General features: G+C 41.1%; 1 protein-coding gene and 1 non-coding gene across 6 annotated transcripts in view; one reads left to right on the forward strand and one right to left on the reverse strand.

Annotated features, from left to right (window-relative positions):
* The window catches only part of ESR2 (estrogen receptor 2), a 64,975-nt gene that overhangs the window by 12,458 nt on the left and 28,035 nt on the right, over positions 1 to 24,482 (forward strand). For 3 of the 5 annotated variants that reach the window (XM_086320347.1, XM_086320349.1, XM_086320348.1), the window contains exons 2-6: positions 1,327 to 1,768; positions 3,353 to 3,525; positions 10,802 to 10,918; positions 20,659 to 20,958; positions 24,007 to 24,145. In XM_086320347.1, coding sequence (XP_086176473.1) covers positions 1,416 to 1,768; positions 3,353 to 3,525; positions 10,802 to 10,918; positions 20,659 to 20,958; positions 24,007 to 24,145 — 1,082 coding nt within the window. In that variant the 5' untranslated portion in view covers positions 1,327 to 1,415. Of the gene's footprint in view, positions 1 to 1,326; positions 1,769 to 3,352; positions 3,526 to 10,801; positions 10,919 to 20,658; positions 20,959 to 23,301; positions 23,467 to 24,006; positions 24,146 to 24,482 lie in introns of those variants that run through there. The other 2 variants (XR_015134184.1, XM_086320350.1) reach the window with 2 other exon arrangements.
* On the reverse strand, positions 8,869 to 8,935 carry LOC147364196 (small nucleolar RNA SNORD36). The gene has a single exon (XR_015135604.1). It is a non-coding gene; the product is annotated as a small nucleolar RNA SNORD36 (small nucleolar RNA).

Raw genomic sequence — 24,482 nt, forward strand, 5'->3', positions numbered from 1 at the left:
TATCATATGACAAATTTCCAAAAACTTTTGACTTTTAAATTGGCTGTTTTGGGATTTTCTATTCTGTTGCATAGCAGTGTGTTTCTCTCCAGTCAGGAAAGAAACTACACAATAGGTTCAACAGGAGCAGTCTAATATAAGAATTCCCAACTGTGATGGGAGATTAAGTGTAAGATGTAAGAAACTCTATAAGGCACCCAAGAGCCGAGGTAGAGTACCCAAGGAAGGACAAACTTCAGGGGCTGGGGGTGTTCGGACCTCCTTGGAAAAGACAGTTTGGCCACTAAAATGTTCACTGGTTTACCCAGACAAAAGTGGTCTGGAGTTGCAGGTGGGGAGCAGGCAACCAGCATTTGGTAGCCTGGGCATGCCCTGGAAATCCAGTTGCCTGCCAGAGCGGAAGGCCTTCAGAGCATGCAGGTGCTGGTGATGAAGCTTGCACAAGGAACAACTTCTCTAACTCCTCAGGACATAGTCTAAATAGGTCGTTGCAGAAAGATTCTTGCCATGCCAGGGCTGCTAGTTTGCAATGGGATCTCGTTCTGGACTAGCACAGGCTCCACTGGCTGTTCTCACCCACAATGTCAGCCTCTGCCCCTGCCAGAAATCACAGTGGCCTCTTCCTCCTGCAGTCCCTGCAGCGCCCTCTACTGAGAAAGCTTAGCACTGGGCTCAGTTTAAATGCTTAAAGGAATTCTATTGCCATAGAACATATATTATGTATATTGAAGAGTGCATTAGAAGGTGAGAGGCAATAAATTGATCATTGACAGGTGCATTGGCCTATGTATTCCTTTTTTATCATTGGCTATTCATAATATATTTGAAGATCTGTTAATGCTAGTCATGCTTACTGATCTACCCTTTGAGGTAGGTTTTTTAAATTTTTCTGTAAGAATTTAAAAATGAATTTATCTACTTCTAGGGGGAAAAAAACTGGTTGGCATTTTTATTTAATCCTATATTTTTTAAGTTTTTTTTTTTTTCTCTCCAGAGATTGAACCCAGGCCACAGCACTGAGAGCCCAAAGTCCTAACCACTAGGCTACCAGGGAACTCCCTGTGTTTTTTAATTTTTAAAAGTATTTTATATTAAATTCTCATGGTAGAAAATTCTTATAGTTAACAACAAAAGCTTTATGGAAGTGAATGAAGAAGAAAACGAATTCCATGCCTTTTATTCCTACCCCTCTAAGGTTGTGTGTACATTTTTCATGATGTATTTCTAGGTCCATATAAGTGTGTATGTATAATAAAAATGTGTCAACCTTTTTCACAGTATGCTTGTACCTGTAACTTAGAAATGTCTTTTCTTTTTTCTTTACAGCCATACCTGTCCATGACTCTGTGAACATTATAATGTCCTTTTGTGCCTCCTCTTACAAGGGGTTTTCCTAGCTGTTACCTACTCAAGACATGGATGTCAAAAACTCACCATCTAGCCTTAACTCTCCTGTCTCCTATAACTGCGGTCAATCCATCCTACCCCTGGAGCCAGGCCCCATCTATTTACCCTCTTCCTATGTAGAGAGCCGCCATGAATACTCAGCCGTGACATTCTATAGCCCTGCTGTGATGAATTACAGTATTCCCAATAACTCAGAAGATGGGCCTGGTCGACAGACCACAAGCCCAAATGTTTTGTGGCCAACTCCTGGACACCTCTCTCCTTTAGCCATCCATTGCCAGCCATCAGTTCTGTATGCAGAACCTCAAAAGAGTCCTTGGCGTGAAACCAGATCATTAGAACACACCTTACCTGTGAACAGGTAAATCCAGTCTTCATTCTGAATTATATTATGGCCGGTATTCAGATTGCTTTATGATTTAGTGAGAAGAAAGATATATGTTATACAAGGTCTTCATTATCACATAGAGCACCTAAAACATCTGATGTTCTGAATTCTAGGATATCTATTCTGATATTCTAGTCCTTACTAAAAAGTTGAGCTTTTAGATCTGTGTTGTGGGGGAGAATTCACTTCATGACTGTCTTTGGAAAATATTTAACTTAAATCACTTCCTTCTTGATGAAGTGATTTGAGTTTCAAAAAGGAATTTTAATTTCAAGTTAGATCCTTCCTATCTTGAAGTGAAATCACAGCTTAGTGTTCATGACAAATTATGTCCAAGATAAAAGTAACCATTGGTATTACAGCTTGATGAAATGCTAGACAGGTGAAAAGATAAACTTTGCTACAAATTTTTAAACAGTGAACTAAATAACATTTTATAAAGATTGACAGGAATCTAAATGTGGACTTTAGTTGAACATTCTTAAACTCTAAGTGCAAGGTAACATGATGGATTATTCGCATTCAATTTGTTATACATACACACACGTATATATTTTGTGCTAGGTGGCTTGTGGGTTCTTACTTCCCCAACCAGGGATTGAACTTGGATAGTTTTAATGATAATCATGGCTACGGAGGGCAGAGGTAGTACAGGGAGAAGCATGAGGGGGCATAACTTTACACAACATCCCAAGCACTAAGTTATAGCATATTTGACATTGAAATTTATTACTTTTGAATATCATAAAACTTTGAGAAAGCCATATTACACACTAATTTTATTTTTCTTCTTTTTTAAAGAAGTTTTTGATGGGTAAAAGAGAATATGAAAAATGTAGATAACTTTTTAAAAATAATGTCTTCTCATTCAACTTTTAAAGGAAGAAATATCTTATTTCTGAGGACAAGTTCTAATCAGAGTTCTGTGAATATTTGGGTACAGTAAACCTCAGCATATTAAATTTATAAATCAATCATACCTCTGCCATGTCCTTTTCAAAGGAAATATGCTGTAGCAAAATTAGGAACTAGCTCGGTGTGTTCTTGGTGTCTGCAGGTGCTCCCTTGTGGGTTCTCCCTTCCTCTGTGGTAAGCCCTGGCCCTCTCTCCACCCTGCATTGAACACCTGCTTTCTTCAGAGCCTTCTCAAGGGACAGGCATGTGTTTATGCTCTCCCCCTCTCCCCTTCTCTTCTCCTTTGCTCTCCCCTTTTCCCCACTGTTCCCACCCAGACTTGATGTGGTCACTGATTATAGAGATGTACACCCTGATGGATACAGCTAGTTCTCCATGGTAACCAGTGTTCATTTGCACTACGTGGATGGGTGTAAACTCACCTATCCACTTTCAGACACCAGCGATCCCGACAAGGCGACTCTTAATAGATCTGATATCAGTAACAAAGGTTTTGCTTGATCAGATCTCTTGGAATATATTTGTTATGAAGCCTGGAGGGCAAAGAGATACATGAGGCAATGTTCATGCTGTTCCTTTTTCTAGAAAGGGCTTGTTTTACCATCAATGTTCTTTTACAGTGAATGTTCTCTTTGCCCCTAGGGAGACATTGAAAAGGAAGGCTAGTGGGAGCAGTTGTGCCAGCCCTGCTACTAGTCCAAGTTCAAAGAGGGATGCCCACTTCTGTGCTGTCTGCAGTGATTATGCGTCGGGATATCACTATGGAGTCTGGTCGTGTGAAGGATGTAAGGCCTTTTTTAAAAGAAGTATTCAAGGTACAAGAGTGTTGTTAGCTGCTTTTTTTGTTTTCCACTTTGCTTTTAAACAATTTTGCAGATGACCTGGCAGAAATTTCACCTTTGTTTGGTACACAGAGTACTTGATGAGTGTTTCAGAGGATCATGTGTCTTTGGGGGTGGGGGGGATTGTTTCAAGTATAGAGTACTTTATCTTTCACACAGATCTGTACCCCAAACCCAAATGGATCTTGCACCACCATCACCCGTTGTTGTCTTCCTAGGAGAGAACATCTTATAACCTTTGTGAAGGTTGGAAAAAATGTGTGCCCATTAGGAACTGCGAAGATTGTTTCTTCCTTTGACTTGTGTTTAATATCTAGCATACGTAACAGTTGAGATGGTGGGCTGGCTCCTGAGGAAGAGAGAATATATTTTATGCAGTCAGTAGCTCAACTAGTGGAACCTCCTTCACAATCCCATTTTCTGGTCTGCGTTTAGACTGTTTCCCTGCCCTTCTCCAAATTTCTGTTAGGCTGGCTTTCTGTTTCTGTCATTTTGTTCAATCATCTCTTTAATCAATTTCAGATTGTACGCACCTGGTTTCGAGGCCAGTCAGCCCCTTGCCACACGTTTCCTTGCTAGTCCTAATTTGCTGCAGGCACTTTCTTGCTTGCTTGTGCTCTCAGCTGTCTCTCTACCCCCATAACCCCTCCCTTGTCAGCCCTTCTTCCAGGCAGTGGCCTGTGTTCCCATCTCAGAGCTCCCTTCCCTTTTCTGCCAAAGCCTTGTTCTTAACCGGTTAAGGAAAGCTACCTTAAAGCAATTCATAGTGTGCAAGTGGCGAACAGCAATTTATTGGGTTAATTCACCCAATGAAACTCTAGATTTGACAGCATTTTACCTCAAGCAGAGAAGCTGATGTAATCTAGAGGGAGATGAGGGGTGGAATGTTAGTAGATAAGGAATCACCTTCCTCTGAGTCCCTGGGAAATTCATCCTTCATAGATGAGCACCTCGGAGAAGGCGATGGCACCCCACTCCAGTACTCTTGCCTGGAAAATCCCATGGACGGAGGAGCCTGGTAGGCTGCAGTCCATGGGGTCACAAAGAGTCGAACACAACTGAGCCACTTCACTTTCACTTTTCACTTTCATGCATTGGAGAAGGCAATGGAAACCCACTCCAGTGTGCTTGCCTGGAGAATCCCAGGGACGGGGGAGTCTGGTGGGCTGCCGTCTATGGGGTCACACAGAGTCAGACACGACTGAAGCGACTTAGCAGCAGCAGCAGCAGCAGTAGATAAGCACCTGTTTGTCCTCAACCCTCCACTTAGTAGCTCTGTGACTTGATATCCTGGCCTGGTTCCTTATCTGTGAAATGGAGGTAGTTATTCAAAAACTGAAATGTGAACATATTTGTAAAATGTAGTTATGTGAAATGTAGTTATGTGAAAAATATTTGGTCAGTTATAAACTGCAAGAGTAGAACTACTTGCAAATTCAAGTTATTCTAATTTTTCTTTTAACTCTTTTGTTTTCAAATGTCGGCGTCTTTTCTTTCTGCCTGTGCTGTTTCTCTTCTAATCCTAACCTCATTTAAACCCATCTCCTCTAAAATCTTCATAGTTAGGTGGATGAGGGCCTCTGCCATTTCCAAGCTCCTTTGCTTGTCAAAAGGAAAAACAACACAAATAAAGGAAGCTGATGTCATCAAATATTATCAAAACGTAAATCATGTTTGGCTATTTTTTTCTTTTATATACACAGAACTTTTCTGCATTTAACATTTTCAGTGCTTAAATTTTTTTTGGTTATCATTGTACTAGTAGATTATCAGGCCAGGTTCAGTTTATTGTGATATATGATAAGAACAATTTAGATTTTCTGAAATTCAGAACCAAACTCTTGATATGATGACAATTCCCTACTTTGTTGAAGTTCTAGAATTTTATATTCTAAAGGAAGTTTTGATCCAAAAAACACTAACTACATCCTTAAAAGAAAGAATTTTTCTTATTTGCTCCTTGGGAAAAATCTCTGTATGGACTATATTTCATGAACCCTGAGACTGCAGCTGATAACAATAAGTTTACTGCGCTTTCCCCACATCATTCCTTCCTAATGCATCAGCAAAGGAGCTGTTAGGAAAGGGAGAAGGAAGGTCATATCCTAAAAGTGCAGATGGTAATGTTAGTGCTCTTACAATTGCTGAATGCCTAATTGATTATTTCTTTAGACTCTGCCTATTTTTGGTACCCTCTGGTATAAATGCATTGCAGTAACTCAAAACAACTACTCAATTTTTTGGGTATGTCGAATGGAATGAGAATCAAATATATTTTCATAAATTGAAAAAGAATAAAACAGATTCTTTTGGGCTTCCCTGGTGGCTCAGCTGGTAAGGAATCCACCTGTAATATGGGGGACCTGGGTTCGATCCCTGAGTTGGGTAGATCCCCTGGAGAAGGGAACAGCCACCCGTACCTGTATTCTGGCCTGGAGAATTCCGTGGACTGTACAGTACATGGGGTCACAAAGAGTTGGACACGACTGAGCAACTTTCACTTCACTTTGTTTTATTAAATAAATCCATTTTCACTGATTTAAAAAATATAGGACCTTTTTTTTTTGTTTGAGATATACTTTACATACAACAAAATTCCTCTATTTTAATTTTATAGTTGTTTTTTGGTCTTTTTGCAAAGCCATGAGGCATGTGGGATCCTAGTTCCCCCCCAGAAATTGAACCCAGGCTTCCTGCAGTGGAAGAGTGGAGTCTTAACCACTGGGCCTCCAGGGAAGCCACAAATTTTACAGTTCTATGGATTTGAAAATATATGTAGTCATGTAACCAACGCTGTAATTAAGATACGGAACATTGCTATAACCTCAAAATATTCCTTCGTACCCATTGCAGCCAATTTCACCCAAGCTTCCCAGGCTCTGGTGACCCTTGATCTATTTTCTGTCCTTACAATTTTGCCTTTTCTAGAATGTCACATAATTGCATCTTAAAGTTTGTAACCATTTGCGTATGGTTTCTTTCATTTATGATGCTTTTAAGATTTATCTGTGTTGTTGGATGTATTAGTAGTTCATTCCATTTTTTTACTAATATTCCAGTAAGTGTACCCCGTTTTGTTTATTTGTTCTTTTTTTTGGTCACATTGCAAGGTTTGTGGGATCTTAGTTCTCTGACCAGGGATAGAACTCTGGGAGGGAAGTGTGGAGTCCTAACCACTGAACCACCAGGGAATTACATGTTTATTTGTTCATTTGAATTGTTTCTAGTTCTATACTTTGAATAAAACTGCTGTGAACATTTATGCATATCTCTCTGTTTAGACATATCTTTTTGTTTCTTTTGGGTAAATACTTATGAGTAAAATTGCTACTTGTATAATAAGCTCCGTATGTGGCGCTAGGGGTAAAGAATCTGCCTACCAATGCAGGAAACGTAAGAGATGTGAGTTTGATCTCTGCGTCAGGAAGATCCCCTGGAGGAGGGATTGGCAGCCCACTCCAGAATTCTTGCCTGGAGAATCGATGGACAGAGAATCCTGGTGAGCTACAGTCCGTGGGGTCGCAAAGAGTCAGATATGGGTAGCCTTTCCCTTCTCCAGGGGATCTTCGACCCAGGGATCGAACTCAGGTATTCTGCATTGCAGGCACATTCTTTACTGTCTGAGCAACAAAGGAAGCCCACACATTCATATGCATTCATTTCTTCAACAAACTATAATTGAGTACTTTGTATGGATTCAGTTCAGTCACCCAGTCATGTCTGACTCTTTGTGACCCCATGGACTGCAGCAAGCCAGGCCTCCCTGTAAAGCTTTATATCTTAAAGAATTAGCTTCATGATTTGCCTTGAATTTTGCTTTGCATCTTCCTTAGTTCTGTTCATATAGAGTAGGATGCTTCTCAGACTCTTGCATAGAGCAATAAAACCATTTTAATATGTGCAGTGTTTGCTGCAGTTCAAGGAGGACTTTTTTCTTTTTGCCAGAAATGAAGTGAATTACTATCACCTTCTTGCACACGGCATTCTCTAGGCTATTGTCTTCATATTATTGTGTTTTCCAATCCTTTTTTAAAAAATTAAAATGCTTTTTTACAACAAACTCTGAGACCAACCTCTCAGTTGAGTTCAGTTGCTCAGTTGTGTCCAACTCTTTGTGACCCCATGAACCGCAGCACGCCAGATCTCCCTGTCCATCACCAACTCCTGGAGTCCACCCAAACCCATATCCATTGAGTCAGTGATGCCATCCAACCATATTATCCTCTGTTGTCCCCTTCTCCTCCTGCCTCCAATCTTTCCCAGCATCAGGGTCTTTTTCAGTGAGTCAGCTCTTCACATCAGGTGGCCAAAGTATAGGAGTTTCAGCTTCAACATCAGTCCTTCCAATGAACACCCAGAACTGATCTCCTTTAGGATGGACTGGTTGGATCTCCTTGCAGTCCAAGGGACTCTCAAGAGTCTTCTCCAACACCACAGTTCAAAAGCATCAATTCTTTGGCACTTAGCTTTTTTCACATTCCAACTCTCACATCCATACATGACCACTGGAAAAACCATAGCCTTGACTAGATGGACCTTTGTTGACAAAGTAATGTCTCTGCTTTTCAGTATGCTGTCTAGGTTGGTCATAACTTTCCTTCCAAGGAGTAAGCATCTTTTAATTTCATGGCTGCAGTCACCATCTGCAGTGATTTTGAAGCCCAGAAAAATAAAGTCTGACACTGTTTCCACTGTTTCCCCATCTATTTCCCATGAAGTGATGGGACCAGATGCCATGATCTTTGTTTTCTGAATGTTGAGCTTTAAGCCAACTTTTTCACTCTCCTCTTTCACTTCATTAGGAGGCTTTATAGTTCCTCTTCACTTTCTGCCATAAGGGTGGTGTCATCTGCATATCTGAGGTTATTGATATTTTTCCCAGCAATCTTGATTCCAGCTTGTGCTTCCTCCAGTCCAGCGTTTCTCATGATGTACTCTACATATAAGTTAAATAAGCAGGGTGACAATATACAGCCTTGACGTACTTATTTTCCTATTTGGAGCCAGTCTGTTGTTCCATGTCCAGTTCTAACTGTTGCTTCCTGATCTGTATATACGTTTCTCAAGAGGCAGATCAGGTGGTCTGGTATTCCCATCTCCTTCAGAATTTTCCACAGTTTATTGTGATCCACACAGTCAAAGGCTTTGGAATAGTCAATAAAGCAGAAATAGATGTTTTTCTGGAACTCTCTTGCTTTTTCCATAATCCATGGATGTTGGCAATTTGATCTCTGGTTCCTCTGCCTTTTCTAGGGCCTGGGGCAGCTCTTCTCGGCTGTGCGTGTGCGCCATTGCAGCTACTGTGACCAACCTCTAGTTGTTCTTTAAATGCTTATTGTTGTAAACCTCATTATAAAATCAGTGAGAATAACATCATGTACAGTTCTTTGAGGCTTTAGAAGATATGTAAAAGATTACTCCTGCTATGGGAAATACTGTGGGATTACATTTACCTTCAAACTATAAAGCATATATTCGAAACTACAATAGAAAGTCTCTGATTAGAAATATATTTTGGTTTTTAAAATTTATTTTTGAATATAAGTGAGGATAAAACCAATAACAAGATAATTATCTGTCCCTTAAAATGTTTTATGGTGGTGGTGGTTTAGTTGCAAGTCATGTCTGACTGTTGCGACCCCATGGACTGTAGCCCACCAGGCTCCTCTTTCCATGGAAATTTCCAGGCAAGAATACTGGAGTGGATTGCCATTTCCTTCTCCAGAGGATCTTCCTGACCCAGAAATTGAACCTGGGTCTCCTGTTTTGCAGGCAGATTCTTTACCGACTGAGCTATGAGGGAATTGCCATAAACATAAAACATAAATAAAAATGTTTTATATATATATAATGTATCTATTATAAGTGACTGTGTTAGTTAGGTTACATTATATGGCAAATGGTGATGGGATTGCCTCTTGTGGTTATGTGAGACTCCATCATAGCAGCCTGGGGAGAGGAGTGGAGTCAGAGATGCACTCCTCCTACCCTGGAGGAAAGCAGACATCCTGTTGTCAAGTGCTTCTGGGCAAGTGCCTCTAGGAGCTAGGAGCAGTGTCCAGACTATAACTAGCAAGAAAATGGGGACCTCAGTCCTACAACTGCAAGGAATTAATTCTATCAAGAACTTGAATGAGCTTGGAAGAGGACCCTGAACCTCAGATGAGGCCACAGCCCTGTCAACACGTTGGTTGAAGCTTTGTTGGGACCCTGAGTAAATTTTCTTTGAACTGTCTACTCATGGGAACTATGAGATAATAAATTTGTTTTATTTTAAGCTTTTAAAGGAATTTATTATGCAAAATGAAAAAGCAGTAACTTTAAGATTATTGAACTGAGCTTAAGTGTTTTCATTTGTAAAATCGGGATCATAGCTCTTTATAGAGAAGTTATATGAGTAAATGAGGTGCTTGTGGAAAGAACCTGGAAATCAGTAGGAGGTCAGAAATGTTGATGGGTCAGGCTAAGAAGACATTGCTTCCTGTACACGGCCAGGATGGAGGGGCACTTGAGAGAGTGGTTTTTGCATCTCTCAGGTGCCTTTGCTGGTACCTAAGCCAACTCAGGGCATGGCTGGCAAGTCACAAACAACTGAAGTTCAATTTATGTTTTGTTGAACACATGTTACTGGAATCTGGAATCTACCTGAAAGGAGAGAGGATTATAAAATTTCATTATGTTTCAATCATGGAACTATGTCTTTTTGAAGGGGTCTTTAAAATCTGGTGATTATCAAGTGGTACTTCTTTTTTTCCTTGTTTAGTTTGCTGGTTTTTTATATTCTCTTATTGACCAGTTTAGTTCTCTTAGCTATGAATTCCCACTAAAAAGTCATGTTAAATCCCAAAGAACAATGTATGCAAAAGAGTACAAGGAGTTTAGTTTGCTGACCTGACACCAAGTACTACTCTTGAGGAATTTTGTGACTTTGACCAAATCAATTTCAGGTGATTGTCTCACTTTCCATGTCCAAAGAAGAGTATTTCTAAGTGTATCTCTTGAGAATTCTAAAAACATTCAGAGAATAGTCTACTGGTCAAGATGTAGGATATCAAAATATTCCTAAATTTCTTTTACTCACTAATGAGGCACTGATGAGGTTACACTTGGTTTTTATACCTGTTCCTGTAGCTAGAAGCTGTTTTCCTATTTCTCAGCTGCGTGGCTTTAGCTGTGTTGTTGACCAGAAAAGAGAATTATCCAAAATATTGTAACAATAAACTTCCTTTTTTTTTTTGCTCTGTTGTAGGACATAATGATTATATTTGTCCAGCTACAAATCAGTGTACCATAGATAAGAACCGACGTAAAAGCTGTCAGGCCTGTCGACTTCGGAAGTGCTATGAGGTTGGAATGGTGAAGTGTGGTGAGTGTTCCCGTCCCCTTCTGTGGTATGTGGGACATGCTGAGAGCCAGGTCAAACTGGGGACAGTTTGAGGACCTGAAGACATGGAGTCTGGGTGAGAGGAGATTTAGGGCGCGGTAATTATCTTCAAGTGTTTGCATGCTGTTGCATGGCAGGGGCATTGACTTATTCTCTGTAACTGTGGAAGACAGAGCTGGGGTGAACAGAAACAAGTTGCAGGAGGCAGATTTGGGCCCAGCATAAGGAAGAACTTTCTACAGGTCAAATGGTCTGACATCGGAATAGGCTGCTGCATGAATTAGAGAACTCTAGCCACTGAAGTGCTCAGATGGGCTGGATCACCATCTGCCTGAGGCCTTGAAAAGTCCCAGGATGAAGTTCTGGTACATGTTAACAGTTAAAGCTGGGACAAGAAGGTAGACTACATTGTGGGTTACTGGGATGACTCATGCCTGTCACTCCATTAACTTTCTAGAACTGGAAAAAATATATATGCAGGAGTCAGAAACATGATAGACCTATGGAAAGCATATAGAGCATGAATTTTGTTCTAAGATGGTATGTGTGCATATATATGTGTATACACACATGTATACATGCATGAACAGACAAAGGGAAATGGGAACACTAGTGTAACAACTGACAATGATGCTTACAATCTGCCTCCTCCAGCCAGCTAACTCAATTCATGTGTCCGTACATATTTGCTTGTTTGTATGCACTCATGTCAACTCTGCCTAAACTTTTCTTATTCTTCTGCCAGCCAGTTTGGTGTAGCAGTAGTTTGGTGTAATTTCTCTCTTTGTAACTATTTGAAAATATATTTTTTTAAGTCCTCTCTTTTCTGATAATCTCTTAGTAGCTCTGCCCTCAAACATTCTTTGTCCCTTCCTCTAGTTCAGAATTATAGCAGAAGTTCTTTTAATTAGTTCTCTGGCTTCCTAAAATCACTGATGTTCTCCATTTCCTCTGTAAAACATCCTGCCAATGATCTCCCAGTGGGTATTGGTTACTTTCATAAATGCCACTTCAGTTATATCCTTATCAGTAACCACTAACTTCTTCCCAACCTGTTTCTACTCATTGTAATTGTTAAGTTATATAATTTAAAATTTATGCAAACATATGAAATATGAGTAGGAAAAGATAGTTCTGTGAAAGCTTTGAGTAAAATGTGAAGGACTAACAGCTGTTGGGTTAGGTATGGGTAAGATTGCCAAAGCCTTTGACTGTGTGGATCACAATAAACCGTGGAAAATTCTGAAAGAGATGGGAATACCAGACCACCTGATCTGCCTCTTGAGAAACCTATATACAGATCAGGAAGCAACAGTTAGAACTGGACTTGGAACAACAGACTGGCTCCAAATAGGAAAAGGAGTACGTCAAGGCTGTATATTGTCACCCTGCTTATTTAACTTACATGCAGAGTACATCATGAGAAACGCTGGACTGGAAGAAGCACAGGCTGGAATCAGGATTGCCGGGAGAAATATCAATAACCTCAGATATGCAGATGACACCACCCTTATGGCAGAAAGTGAAGAGGAACTAAAAAGCCTCTTGATGAAAGTGAAAGAGGAGAGTGAAAAAGTTGGCTTAAAGCTCAACATTCAGAAAACAAAGATCATGGCATTGGGTCCCATCACTTCATGGGAAATAGATGGGGAAACAGTGGAAACAGTGTCAGACTATTTTTCTGGGCTCCAAAATCACTGCAGATGGTGACTTCAGCCATGTAACTAAAAGACGCTTACTCCTTGGAAGGAAAGTTATGACCAACCTAGATAGCATATTCAAAAGCAGAGACATTACTTTGCCAACAAAGGACCGTCTAGTCAAGGCTATAGTTTTACCAGTGGTTATGTATGGATATGCGGAGAAGGCAATGGCACCCCACTCCAGTACTCTTGCCTGGAAAATCCCATGGACGGAGGAGCCTGGTAGGCTGCAGTCCATGGGGTCGCTGAGGGTCGGACACGACTGAGTGACTTCACTTTCACTTTTCACTTTCATGCATTGGAGAAGGAAATGGCAACCTACTCCAGTGTTCTTGCCTGGAGAATCCCAGGGACGGGGGAGCCTGGTGGGCTGCTGTCTATGGGGTCGCACAGAGTCGGACACGACTGAAGTGATTCAGCAGCAGCAGCATGTATGGATATGAGAGTTGGACTGTGAAGAGAGCTGAGCACTGAAGAATTGATGCTTTTGAAGTGTGGTGTTGGAGAAGACTCTTGAGAGTCCCTTGGACTGCAAGGAGATCCAACCAGTCCATTCTAAAGATCAGTCCTGGGTGTTCATTGGAAAGACTGATGTTGAAGCTGAAACTCCAGTACTTTGGCCACCTCATGCAAAGAGTTGACTCATTGGAAAAGACCCTGATGCTGGGAGGGATTGGGGGCAGGAGGAGACGGGGGGACGACAGAGGATGAGATGGCTGGATGGCATCACCTACTCGATAGACATGAGTTTGAGTGAACTCCGGGAGTTGGTGATGGACAGGGAGGCCTGGCGTGCTGCGCTTCATGGGGTCACAAAGAGTCAGACACAACTGAGTGACTAAACTGGAACTGGATGGGTAAGATTAGGGCAAAATCATCATAAACCTAGAAAGAGTCTGCATTCAGAGTGCTTTATGAGTTTCTAAGTTCTTGCTCTGTTTTAAGAAAGCTGAAACTGAAAATCTAGAGACAGCGTAATTTGTGACTTAAATTGGCAGAAGTGTTTAAAGAGAAATCCCTTGGCCTTCTAACTAAAGACTGCAAATAAATATATAATGTTTTAAGTAAAACAGTATTTTAAATTGCATATTTTAAATAAATGATTTCTAATATGATCTTAGGAAAAGAATGTTTTCAATGTGCTAGGATCTGTTAGTGGCTGTGGTTCTCTTGGTTTGGGACTGGGGCAGTAGCACATCCACTCCACCTGTAGGGGGCAGTATATGTGGTGAGAGGAACAGGAGGACTGAATCCCTGCATAGATGAAATCTCATTTTTTTGGTCTTATCAGTTCAGTTCAGTTCAGTCGCTCAGTGTCCGACCCTTTGCAACCCCATGAATCGCAGCACGCCAGGCCTCCCTGTCCATCACCAACTCCCAGAGTTCACTCAGACTCACGTCCATCGAGTCGGTGATGCCATCCAGCCATCTCATCCTCTGTCATCCCCTGCTCCTCCTGCCCCCAATCCCTCCCAGCATCAGAGTCTTTTCCAATGAGTCAACTCTTTGCATGAGGTAGCCAAAGTACTGGAGTTTCAGCTTTAGCATCAGTCCTTCCAAAGAAATCCTAGGGCTGATCTCCTTCAGAATGGACTGGTTGGATCTCCTTGCAGGCCAAGGGACTCTCAAGAGTCTTCTGCAACACCACAGTTCAAAAGCATCAATTCTTTGGCACTCAGCCTTCTTCACAGTCCAACTCTCACATCCATACATGACCACAGGAAAAACCATAGCCTTGACTAGACGGACCTTTGTTGACAAAGTAATGTCTCTGCTTTTCAATATGCTATCTAGGTTGGTCATAACTTTCCTTCCAAGGAGTAAGCGTCTTTTAATTTCATGGCTGCAGTCACCATCTGCAGTGATTTTGAAGCCCAGAAAAATAAAGTCTGACACTGTTTCCACTGTTTCCCCATCTATTTCCCATGAAGTAATGGGACCAGATGCCATGATCTTCGTTTTCTGAATGTTGAGCTTTAAGCCAACTTTTTCACTCTCTTCTTTCACCTTCATCAAGAGGCTTTTTAGTTCCTCTTCACTTTCTGCCATAAGGGTGGTGTCATCTGCATATCTGAGGTTATTGATATTTCTCCCGGCAATCCTGATTCCAGCCTGTGCTTCTTCCAGTCCAGCGTTTCTCATGATGTACTCTGCATGTAAGTTAAATAAGCAGGGTGACAATATACAGCCTTGACGTACTCCTTTTCCTATTTGGAGCCAGTCTGTTGTTCCAAGTCCAGTTCTAACTGTTGCTTCCTGATCTGTATATAGGTTTCTCAAGAGGCAGGTCAGGTGGTCTGGTATTCCCATCTCTTTCAGAATTTTCCACAGTTTATTGTGATCCACACAAAGGCTTTGGCATAGTCAATAAAGCAGAAATAGATGTTTTTCTGGAACTCTCTTGCTTTTTTGATGATCCAGCAGATGTTGGCAATTTGGTCTCTGGTTCCTCTGCCTTTTCTAAAACCAGCTTAAACATCTGGAAGTTCACGGTTCACGTATTGCTGAAGCCTGGCTTGGAGAATTTTGAGCATTACTTTACTAGCGTGTGAGATGAGTGCAATTGTGCGGTAGTTTGAGCATTCTTTGGCATTGCCTTTCTTTGGGATTGGAATGAAAACTGACCTTTTCCAGTCTTGTGGCCACTGCTGAGTTTTCCAAATTTGTTGGCATATTGAGTGCAGCACTTTCACAGCATCATCTTTCAGGATTTGAAAGAGCTCAACTGGAATTCCCTCACCTCCACTAGCTTTGTTCGTAGTGATGCTTTCTAAGGCCCACTTGACTTCACATTCCAGGATGTCTGGCTCTAGGTCAGTGATCACACCATCGTGATTATCTGGGTCGTGAAGATCTTTTTTGTACAGTTCTTCTGTGTATTCTTGCCACCTCTTAATATCTTCTGCTTCTGCTAGGTCCATATCATTTCTGTTCTTTATTGAGCCCATCTTTGAGTGAAATGTTCCCTTGGTATCTCTAATTCTCTCGAAGAGGTCTCTAGTCTTTTGTCTCATCACTTCTTGCTAACTGTGACAGTGCTTAAATGACCTGACCTTTCTGGCCCTTGTTTTCCTTATCTCTGAAGCAGAGATATCTGCTTCACTGAGTTTTGTGAGGAATAAAGACCTAGCACAGTTTGTGGCGTTGAATATTACTTTCCCTTCCTTTTTCTCCCTCTCTCGTTGAAAAACATATCTAAGTTGGGAGCACCAGAGTTCAGGGATATACCTAAAATTTTCCTGGAAAAGGTCACTGAATTTGACCAAAAAGCCACCGGATAGAGCTAAGAAAAAGATTTGCATTACCTTTGGAGATTGCAGAAGAAATGAGATGGGTTGATGTGCAAACAGATGGGTATTTTGGCTCTTTACTGACCATGAGGAAAGACCATTAGGAGTGAATTTCATTAACTGTGGCTTTTCTCCTTTTCCAGCCCTCTTGTCTGCCCTCCTGAGAAAATCCTTCATCTAGATTCTTCCTTCTATCTAATGTCAGAGGATTAGGGATTCTCCCTGTATTCTAGATCCTCCTGCATAATTCCACTTCCCCCTTTCATTCAGAAATCCTTTCCCTTCAGTCAGCACCTTTTTCTGCTTCATTTCCAATCTTGTCCTTTCCGCTGAAGCATTAATAAGGTTGTTTAAATGGTAGAAGGATACCCACCCAGGCTAGCTTCAGAGGAAAAGCTTCATTATAAGAATACACTGCAATGCAAGCAGCCATCAAACTGATCTGAATAACTGTATATCTGATCTGTAGCCTTCTGTTGGGACAACAGCTCAGCATCTTTTGATGCCATCTCTTTATTTGCCTGCTGTATAGATCCTTGAAAGTGATTTGTTGGGGAGGTGATATAAAATAGTAGTTAAAAGCACCAGCTCTGGATTCAGACCACTGATTGGGTTTTGGTCCTGCTTCTGCTGTTTTCTAGCTTTTCTACCTTGAGCAAGTTACTTGAGCTGTTGTGCCTGGATCCTCCCCTGTATGTTGAAGATAGTAATACCACGTGTCCTCTCAGGCAGTTGTCAGAAAGGGATAAGCTATGTACAGTAATATACAAAGCCTGGCACATAGAAGCTTCCAGTCTACGATAGCTGCTGTGATCATCATTTACCATTGTTGTTGTTGTCATCTTGTTTTTGCTGGGGCACTTTCTAATATGGAGCGCTCCTATTTGGTAATTTCTCATTAAGCTCACTCAGGCACACTGAGTGACTCTGCCTAGATTACAGTGTCAAAGCCATAACCCTGGGAATGTCCTTGGTACAGAAATGTGAGTTCTTTGTCAATGGCTTTATTTTTTGACCTTCTCAATTTCATTTTATTCCCGTGTATAGAATACAACTTGATTTACCTTAGGAGCTCTATCGATAGATTCTAAGGGCTTTATTTTATTGATCCTAACTTAGAACAGGGTCTAGTACATGGAACTTTGTTGGAGAAATTTGGTCAAATAAATTTGAATGTTTGGATTCAAAACCTTTCACTTTGTATGGAGTCTGTTTTGTAAACTCCTTATCCTCATGCTCTCCACAGAAGAGAAATGTGTGATTAGAAAGATACTCTCTTAAGCAATACATTTTATCCCATTTTACCCTGGAAGTATAATTTATCTTTAATAATAATTATAAATATATAATATTATATGTAAATAATAGTTCTCTATGTGATTACTAATAAAATAAATTACATTCTAGGCTTTTAATTCTTTTCTTATTTTGTTCGATTCAGTTATCCCTAGATGAATAGAGCCCTTCTTTCTACTGTAATTAGCCAAGGATAAGAGAAATTCAGATAAATTTTCTTGGAAGTAAATAAATTTGCTCATACTGCCTAACTCATATTTCCCTTTATAAATGTGGACAATTGAATTTAGTGAACAAAGGCAATGGTGGGAGTATCGAAAGTAGGCATTCTGATTTTAAGTTTTAGATTTTTTTTTTTAGGGAAAATTTATATAAATGTTGTGCCCATGCTAATGACATCCTGATTTGTGTCTTTTTAAATTCCATTTTACATTTTTTACATTTATATTTTTTTAAATTTATCAATGGATATTTAGAAATATTTTGCCTATATATATAGGGCTTCGGGAATTATATTTTTGTTACTGACTTCTATTTTTATTTTATTGTGGTCAGAGAATATGATCTATATAATAACAGTTTTAGTTAAAGTTGACCTAGTATGTAATAATTTTTTCAAATTGTTTTGATGTATATGAGTTTAGAATTATTTATCTTTCTTTTATAATCTACTTATGAGACCTTAATAATGATTTTTGTCTTAAAGTTTGTCTGATATTGACAGTAACTCCAATTTATTTGGTTAACTTTTGCCAAATCTTTTTCTGCTCTTTTACTTCCAGTTTCTCTGTGTTAGATGTATCCCTTAATAACCAGCCTATGTTGTTGTTGTTGTTCAGATGCTCAGTCGTGTCTGACTCTTTGCGACCCCATGGACTGCAGCATGCCAGGCTTCCCTGTTCTTCACCATCTGCCAGAGCTTGCTCAAACTCATGTCCATGAGTCACTGATGACATCCAACCATCTCATCCTCTGTCATCCCCTTCTCCTCCTGCCTTCAATCTTTCCCAGCATCAGGGTGTTTCTAATGAGTTGGCTCTTGGCATCAGGTGGCCAAAGTATTGGAGCTTCAGTCAGCATCAGTCCTTCCAGTGAATATTCAGGACTGATTTCCTTTAGTATTGACTGGTTTCATCTCCTTGCAGTCCAATGGACTTTCAAGAGTCTTTTCCAACACCACAGTTCAAAAGCATCAATTCTTTGGCACTCAGCTTTCTTTATGGTCCAACTCTTACATCCATACATGACTACTGGAAAAACCATAGCTTTGACTAGATGGACCTTTGTTGGCAAAATAATGACTCTGCTTTTTAATATGCTGTCCAGGTTGGTCATAACTTTTCTTCCAAGGAGTAAGTGTCTTTTAATTTCATGGTGCAATCACCATCTGCAGTGATTTTGGAGCCCAAGAAAATAAAGTCTCTCGCTGTTTCCATTGTTTCCTCATCTATTTGCTATGATGTGATGAGACCAGTTGCCATGATCTTAGTTTTTTGAATGTTGAGTTTTAAGACAACTTTTTCACTCTCCTCTTTCACTTCATCAAGAGGCTCTTTAGTTCCTCTTCGCTTTCTGCCATAAGGGTGGTGTCATCTGCATATCTGAGGTTATTGATATTTCTTCCTGCAATCTTGATTCCAGCTTGTGCTTCTTCCAGCCCAGTGTTTCTCATGATGTACTCTGCGTGTAAGTTAAATAAGCAGGGTGACAATATACAACCTTGATGTACACCTTTCCCAATTTGAAACCAGTCCATTGTTCCATATCCAGTTCTAACTATTGCTTCTTGACCTGCATACAGATTTCTCAGGAGACAGGTAAGGTGGTCTGGTATTCCTATCTCTTGAAGAATTTTCCACAGTTTGTTGTGATGCACACAGTCAAAGTCTTTAACATAGTCAATGAAGCAGAAGTAGATGTTTTTCTGGAATTCTCTTGCTTTTTCTATGATACAACGGATGTTGGCAATTTGATTTCTGGCTCCTCTGCCTTTTCTAAATCCAGCTTGAACATCTGGAAGTTCTCAGTTCACATAGTGTTGAAGCCTAGTTTGGGGAATTTTGAGCATTATGTCTAGATTAAAAAAAAAATATCTAATCTCAAATTTTTTCAGTTAACTTATTATTTGAAATAAACTTATTTGTGTAAGTATGTAAAAAAAGAATACACAGACACACATACATACATGCAGAAAATATTTAAGGATGTATTATAAAAATGTATTATTTATAGTCAGTTCCTACTTTTCCCTATCTTCTGCTTGAAGAAAATTCCTAATTTCATGGTTTGGAAACTGAAGTCTGTTAGTACTCTTTAAAAAAAGATGGATTTAGATTTAGAAATGGAATAGATGATCTTGAAATGGAAACCTAAAGATCATTTGGGCTGTTGTCTCTAAAAAGTCATTATTGATTTTTTTTTATTTAATTAATTTTAGTTTATTTTTAAAATTTACATAATTGTATTAGTTTTGCCAAATATCAAAATGAATCCACCACAGGTATACATGTGTTCCCCATCCTGAACCCTCCTCCCACCTCCCTCCCCATACCATCCCTCTGGGTCGTCCCAGTGCACCAGCCCCAAGCATCCAGTATCGTGCATTGAACCTGGACTGGCATCGCGTTTCATACATGATATTTTACATGTTTCAATGCCATTCTCCCAAATCTTCCCACCCTCTCCCTCTCCCACAGAGTCCATAAGACTGTTCTATACATCAGTGTCTCTTTTGCTGTCTCGTATACAGGGTTATCGTTACCATCTTTCTAAATTCCATATATATGCGTTAGTATACTGTATTGGTGTTTTTCCTTCTGGCTTACTTCACTCTGTATAATAGGCTCCAGTTTCATCCACCTCATTAGAACTGATTCAAATGTATTCTTTTTAATGGCTGAGTAATACTCCATTGTGTATATGTACCATAGCTTTCTTATCCATTCATCTGCTGATGGACATCTAGGTTGCTCCCATGTCCTGGCTATTATAAACAGTGCTGCGATGAACATTGGGGTACACGTGTCTCTTTCCCTTCTGGTTTCCTCAGTGTGTATGCCCAGCAGTGGGACTGCTGGATCATAAGGCAGTTCTTTTTCCAGTTTTTTAAGGAATCTCCACACTGTTCTCCATAGTGGCTGTACTAGTTTGCATTCCCACCAACAGTGTAAGAGGGTTCCCTTTTCTCCACACCCTCTCCAGCATTTATTATTTGTAGACTTTTGGATTTTGCTAATACAGTCACAAATGTAATAATCTTTAGTACATGCCTCACAGGCTCCAGAAATAAAAATCAGACTCGTGTTCTAAGCCATATTCTATGAATAGACTCAGGTCTTACAGTGATTTCTGTTTTCATCCTGGTGACTGGGGGAACCTGATGCTGCATTGGGGAAGAGACGGGGAAAGCACTGTGTTATCTGCTCTCTTTTAGGCTCCCGGAGAGAAAGGTGTGGGTACCGCATAGTGCGAAGGCAGAGAAATTCTGATGAGCAGCTGCACTGCCTGAGCAAAACCAAGAGGAACGGTGGACCCATGACCCGAGTGAAAGAGCTGCTGCTGAGCGCCCTGAGCCCAGAGCAGCTGGTGCTTACGCTCCTGGAGGCCGAGCCGCCCCACGTGCTCATGAGCCGCCCCAGCACGCCCTTCACTGAGGCCTCCATGATGATGTCCCTCACCAAGCTGGCCGACAAGGAACTGGTACACATGATCAGCTGGGCCAAGAAGATTCCGGGTAGGGCCTTCTGAGTCTTAGCTTTAAATTTATTTGTAGAAAGGCCTGCTCCTAACCTTTATGGGGCACGAATACAGAATGGAGGTCTGCAAGCTGTGTCTCCTGTATTTAGCGGTTTGACAGCTTGATTTATAAGCTTTAAATGGAATACATCCTTTTTTCTTATCTTGACACTTGTGCCTTCAACACAGGTGGCCAGGTTTCAATTTAGAATTCTTGAATTCCTCTGAGTTCTGTACCAGACATGGCAGTGCAGAAGGAGTGGTATATGGCGGGCCCCTTCTCTTCCTGTCCGCCCCTGTTCCCCACTCCACTGATCCCACACTACCTTGCACACACCGAATCCTGCCTGTTCACATCTCCTACAGACATTAGCTGGTTTGGCTATATCTCATGCCTAGATATGTTCTGGGAAGATAGACCCAGGGAAGAGACCCACCCATGCTCTGGATGTGGGTGTGGGGCCATTTAGGCAGGGAATTTTAAGGTCCTGGGACCTGGAGCATGATCTAAAAGAAAGAAATCTGGGCTCCACCTTAACGCATCTCCTGGCTGTGGACTCATCACCTTGGGAGGAGGGGTGTGATCAGGTGAGAGTGGGGTGGGGCACAGTATGACCTTTCACAGTATGAAAGTGAAAGGTTTCTCAGATGCTAAATAGGAATTGTAAAATTGTGTTTCAATAAAGAAAAAAAATCAGTAATATGTACATAAATGAATAAAATGGATAGAGTAAATCAGCTACAAAAGTAACAATCATCAGTAAACCTGGAATGGTTTTTAACCATTAAAAATGATAAAATTAAAAATGGGTTTGGTTATTCCTGAATTGTCATTTAGAACATGCATTTTCTATTCTATAGTGCGTTCATTTTCCCAGACCGGCTTGTAACATGTACACCCAAGGTACTGCACGGTCACCATCTAGTTATTTGAATTGGTATTTCCGTGAAAGAATGAATCAAGGATTCTAACATACATTGACAGCAACCCATGCTTCCTCTGGAAGGGCTTCTCCATGTACATCTTTCCATTTGTCTAAGAAATGAGGTCTCCAAGTTCTAAGTCACTAAGGATGATTCCCATGGCCTAGAGGGCAGCAACTACATTAGGCAGATTTTGAAGATTGAGGGAGCTGGGGAAGAGCACCTGGGTTAAGGGTCTCAGCAAATAGGATCCATAGGGGTCATTTGTTGGCTCCTGAGCTTTCTGAGAATTTTCAGGTTTTTCCACTTCAGTTTTGATGGTTTAGCATCTTCTCCTTTGCCAGAATGATGGTTTTTTTTCCTGAGCTCTTTCCCATAGCAGACAATACTGGTGCAGTTTCCTCTAGCTTTTTTTCTTCTTTTTTTTCCTCTAGCTTTTGATCTATGTGTATGCCAAGCCTAGTTTTCAAGACCCCACCTGGAGAGTGGTGATTAATTACTTCTGAGAGCTGTGTAGCTTCTTTGTGCCAAAGCAAAGCAGATCTCTTAAGCTGCATCAGTCCCTCTTCAAGCCTGGTGTTTTGGAAAATTTTCTGAAAGCTTAGGCATAGTCTGAAGTTGTGGGCTTTTTCCCACACTTTATCAGTTAGCATAGTCGTTGTCTGCTAAGTCGCTTCAGTCGTGTCCGACTCTGTGCGACCCCATAAGATGGCAGCCCACCAGGCTCCGCCATCCCTGGGATTCTGCACGCAAGAATTCTGGAGTGGGTTGCCATTTCCTTCTCCAATGCATGACAGTGAAAAGTGAAAGTGAAGTCACTCAGTCGTGCCTGACCCTCAACGACCCCATGGACTGCAGCCTTCGAGGCTCCTCTGTCCATGGGATTTTCCAGGCAAGAGTACTGGAGTGGGGTGCCATTGCCTTCTTCTTCATTGCCATTGTCTAGCCCCCACCAAAAAAATTTTAGTCTATCACCTAGCCTTGGCTTTGTTGAAGATCTATAAGTATGAAAAGCTTGATCTTCCTTAGGCAGGCTTATTGTCTGTAACTGTGGGTGAGATTGGAATGTGTACACACACCAGGAATGTGAACTGAGTATGTAGGATGTGGCTTCGGAAAGGATTTATCCATCTTTCCATTCAGTTCTCCTTTGTTCAGATTTCTGTTATAATTGTTCAAAGAGTTGAACCACATATGTTCTCTGTGCCATCGTGTCTTCATCCTTAAAATGAGGATGATGAGAGATCTCACCTCTAGGAAATTCTCAGAGGTAGGCATTGTTGCCCCCATTTTTTCTGTAGGAAAAACAAAGATTTAAAAGAAGATTAAGTAACTAGCTGGGATGAGGCTGAGCAGGGGTTCTAACCAAAGTCCATTGCACTCCAAGGTCATTTGTTTGTTTATTTATGTTATACAGCTTCTTCCTCTTATCATGACTTATGGAGGAAGCCCCAGTGAACTCTGCTTCTGAAGTTTTTCCTTAGGGACCTGTTTCTGTTGTTATGTGTGTTCTTCAGCATAGAATAGCCCAGAAACAAGTGCACCCACTCAGAAGAATGAGTCTAATACTAGATGGGAAATGGTAAGCAATTGGAGAAACTCTTTCAGCTGGAACTTTGACTTTCTCCAGGAGCTGGTCCTATTTTCTCTGCAAGCCCCCCACCCATCACCCCCACTATCCTGTCCCCTTACTCCTCCTGCCCCCATCATGGGATGGGCCAGACAGGCAGCCCCTCTGGCTGATGTCTGAACTCTATCTTTCTTGGTAGTGCAGAGGGATTACTGGGATATAACTAACAAAGGTCAGTGCCAGCTTTGTCTTCTTCCCTAGCATGTGTCTGGAAGCTGTATAAGCCCAGCTAATAATCCTTTGGAAATTCTGAATGATGTACATTTCTCCTAGAAGGTGTTCGAGACTAGAAATTGTGAGTTACTCACTCTGAATTCAGGATTTTCTTCCTCACCAGCTATTAACCACATCTTTAAAATATTGATTTCCCCTGCACTCTGGGTGATTTGTGTTTTCTTAGCTTTTCAAAACTTGCTCTTCTTTTTTTTTTTTAATGGAATCAGGGAGCTGAGGAGGAGGGCGGGTATGCTCACAGCCTCTTGCTTTCCCCAGGCTTCGTGGAGCTCAGCCTGTTCGACCAAGTGCGGCTTTTGGAGAGCTGCTGGTTGGAGGTGCTCATGGTGGGGCTGATGTGGCGCTCCATCGACCACCCTGGCAAGCTCATCTTTGCTCCAGACCTCATTCTGGACAGGTGAGACACAAATTCCTTGTATTTCTTCTCCAACTTGAGTGAAGTGCCAAGTGAAGTGGGAACAGAGTCCTGAGTTCTGCAATGAAAACCTCACTCCTGAAAGGGCAGGTAGGAGGAGGAGAAGGTCGTGGGCTCCTTCACTGGGTCAAGAACCTGAGAAGGAGAGCGTGAGTGTGACGATTCAGTGTCCTGTGACTCATTCTTTCCTGCGATGCAGCAGCGCTCACTGGCCAGACCACACAAGGGCCTGTGTCCTGAGGGTGTGTGGGCACTCAGTGTGAAGCTCACCTTAGGTTTTCCTGCATTACAAAAAATCCATTTTGGGGTTTTAATTTTT

This window comes from Bos grunniens, chromosome 10, assembly GCF_055505025.1.
Source record: "Bos grunniens cultivar Pamir isolate PY7600 chromosome 10, Bosgru_T2T1.0, whole genome shotgun sequence".
Lineage (NCBI taxonomy): Eukaryota > Metazoa > Chordata > Mammalia > Artiodactyla > Bovidae > Bos > Bos grunniens.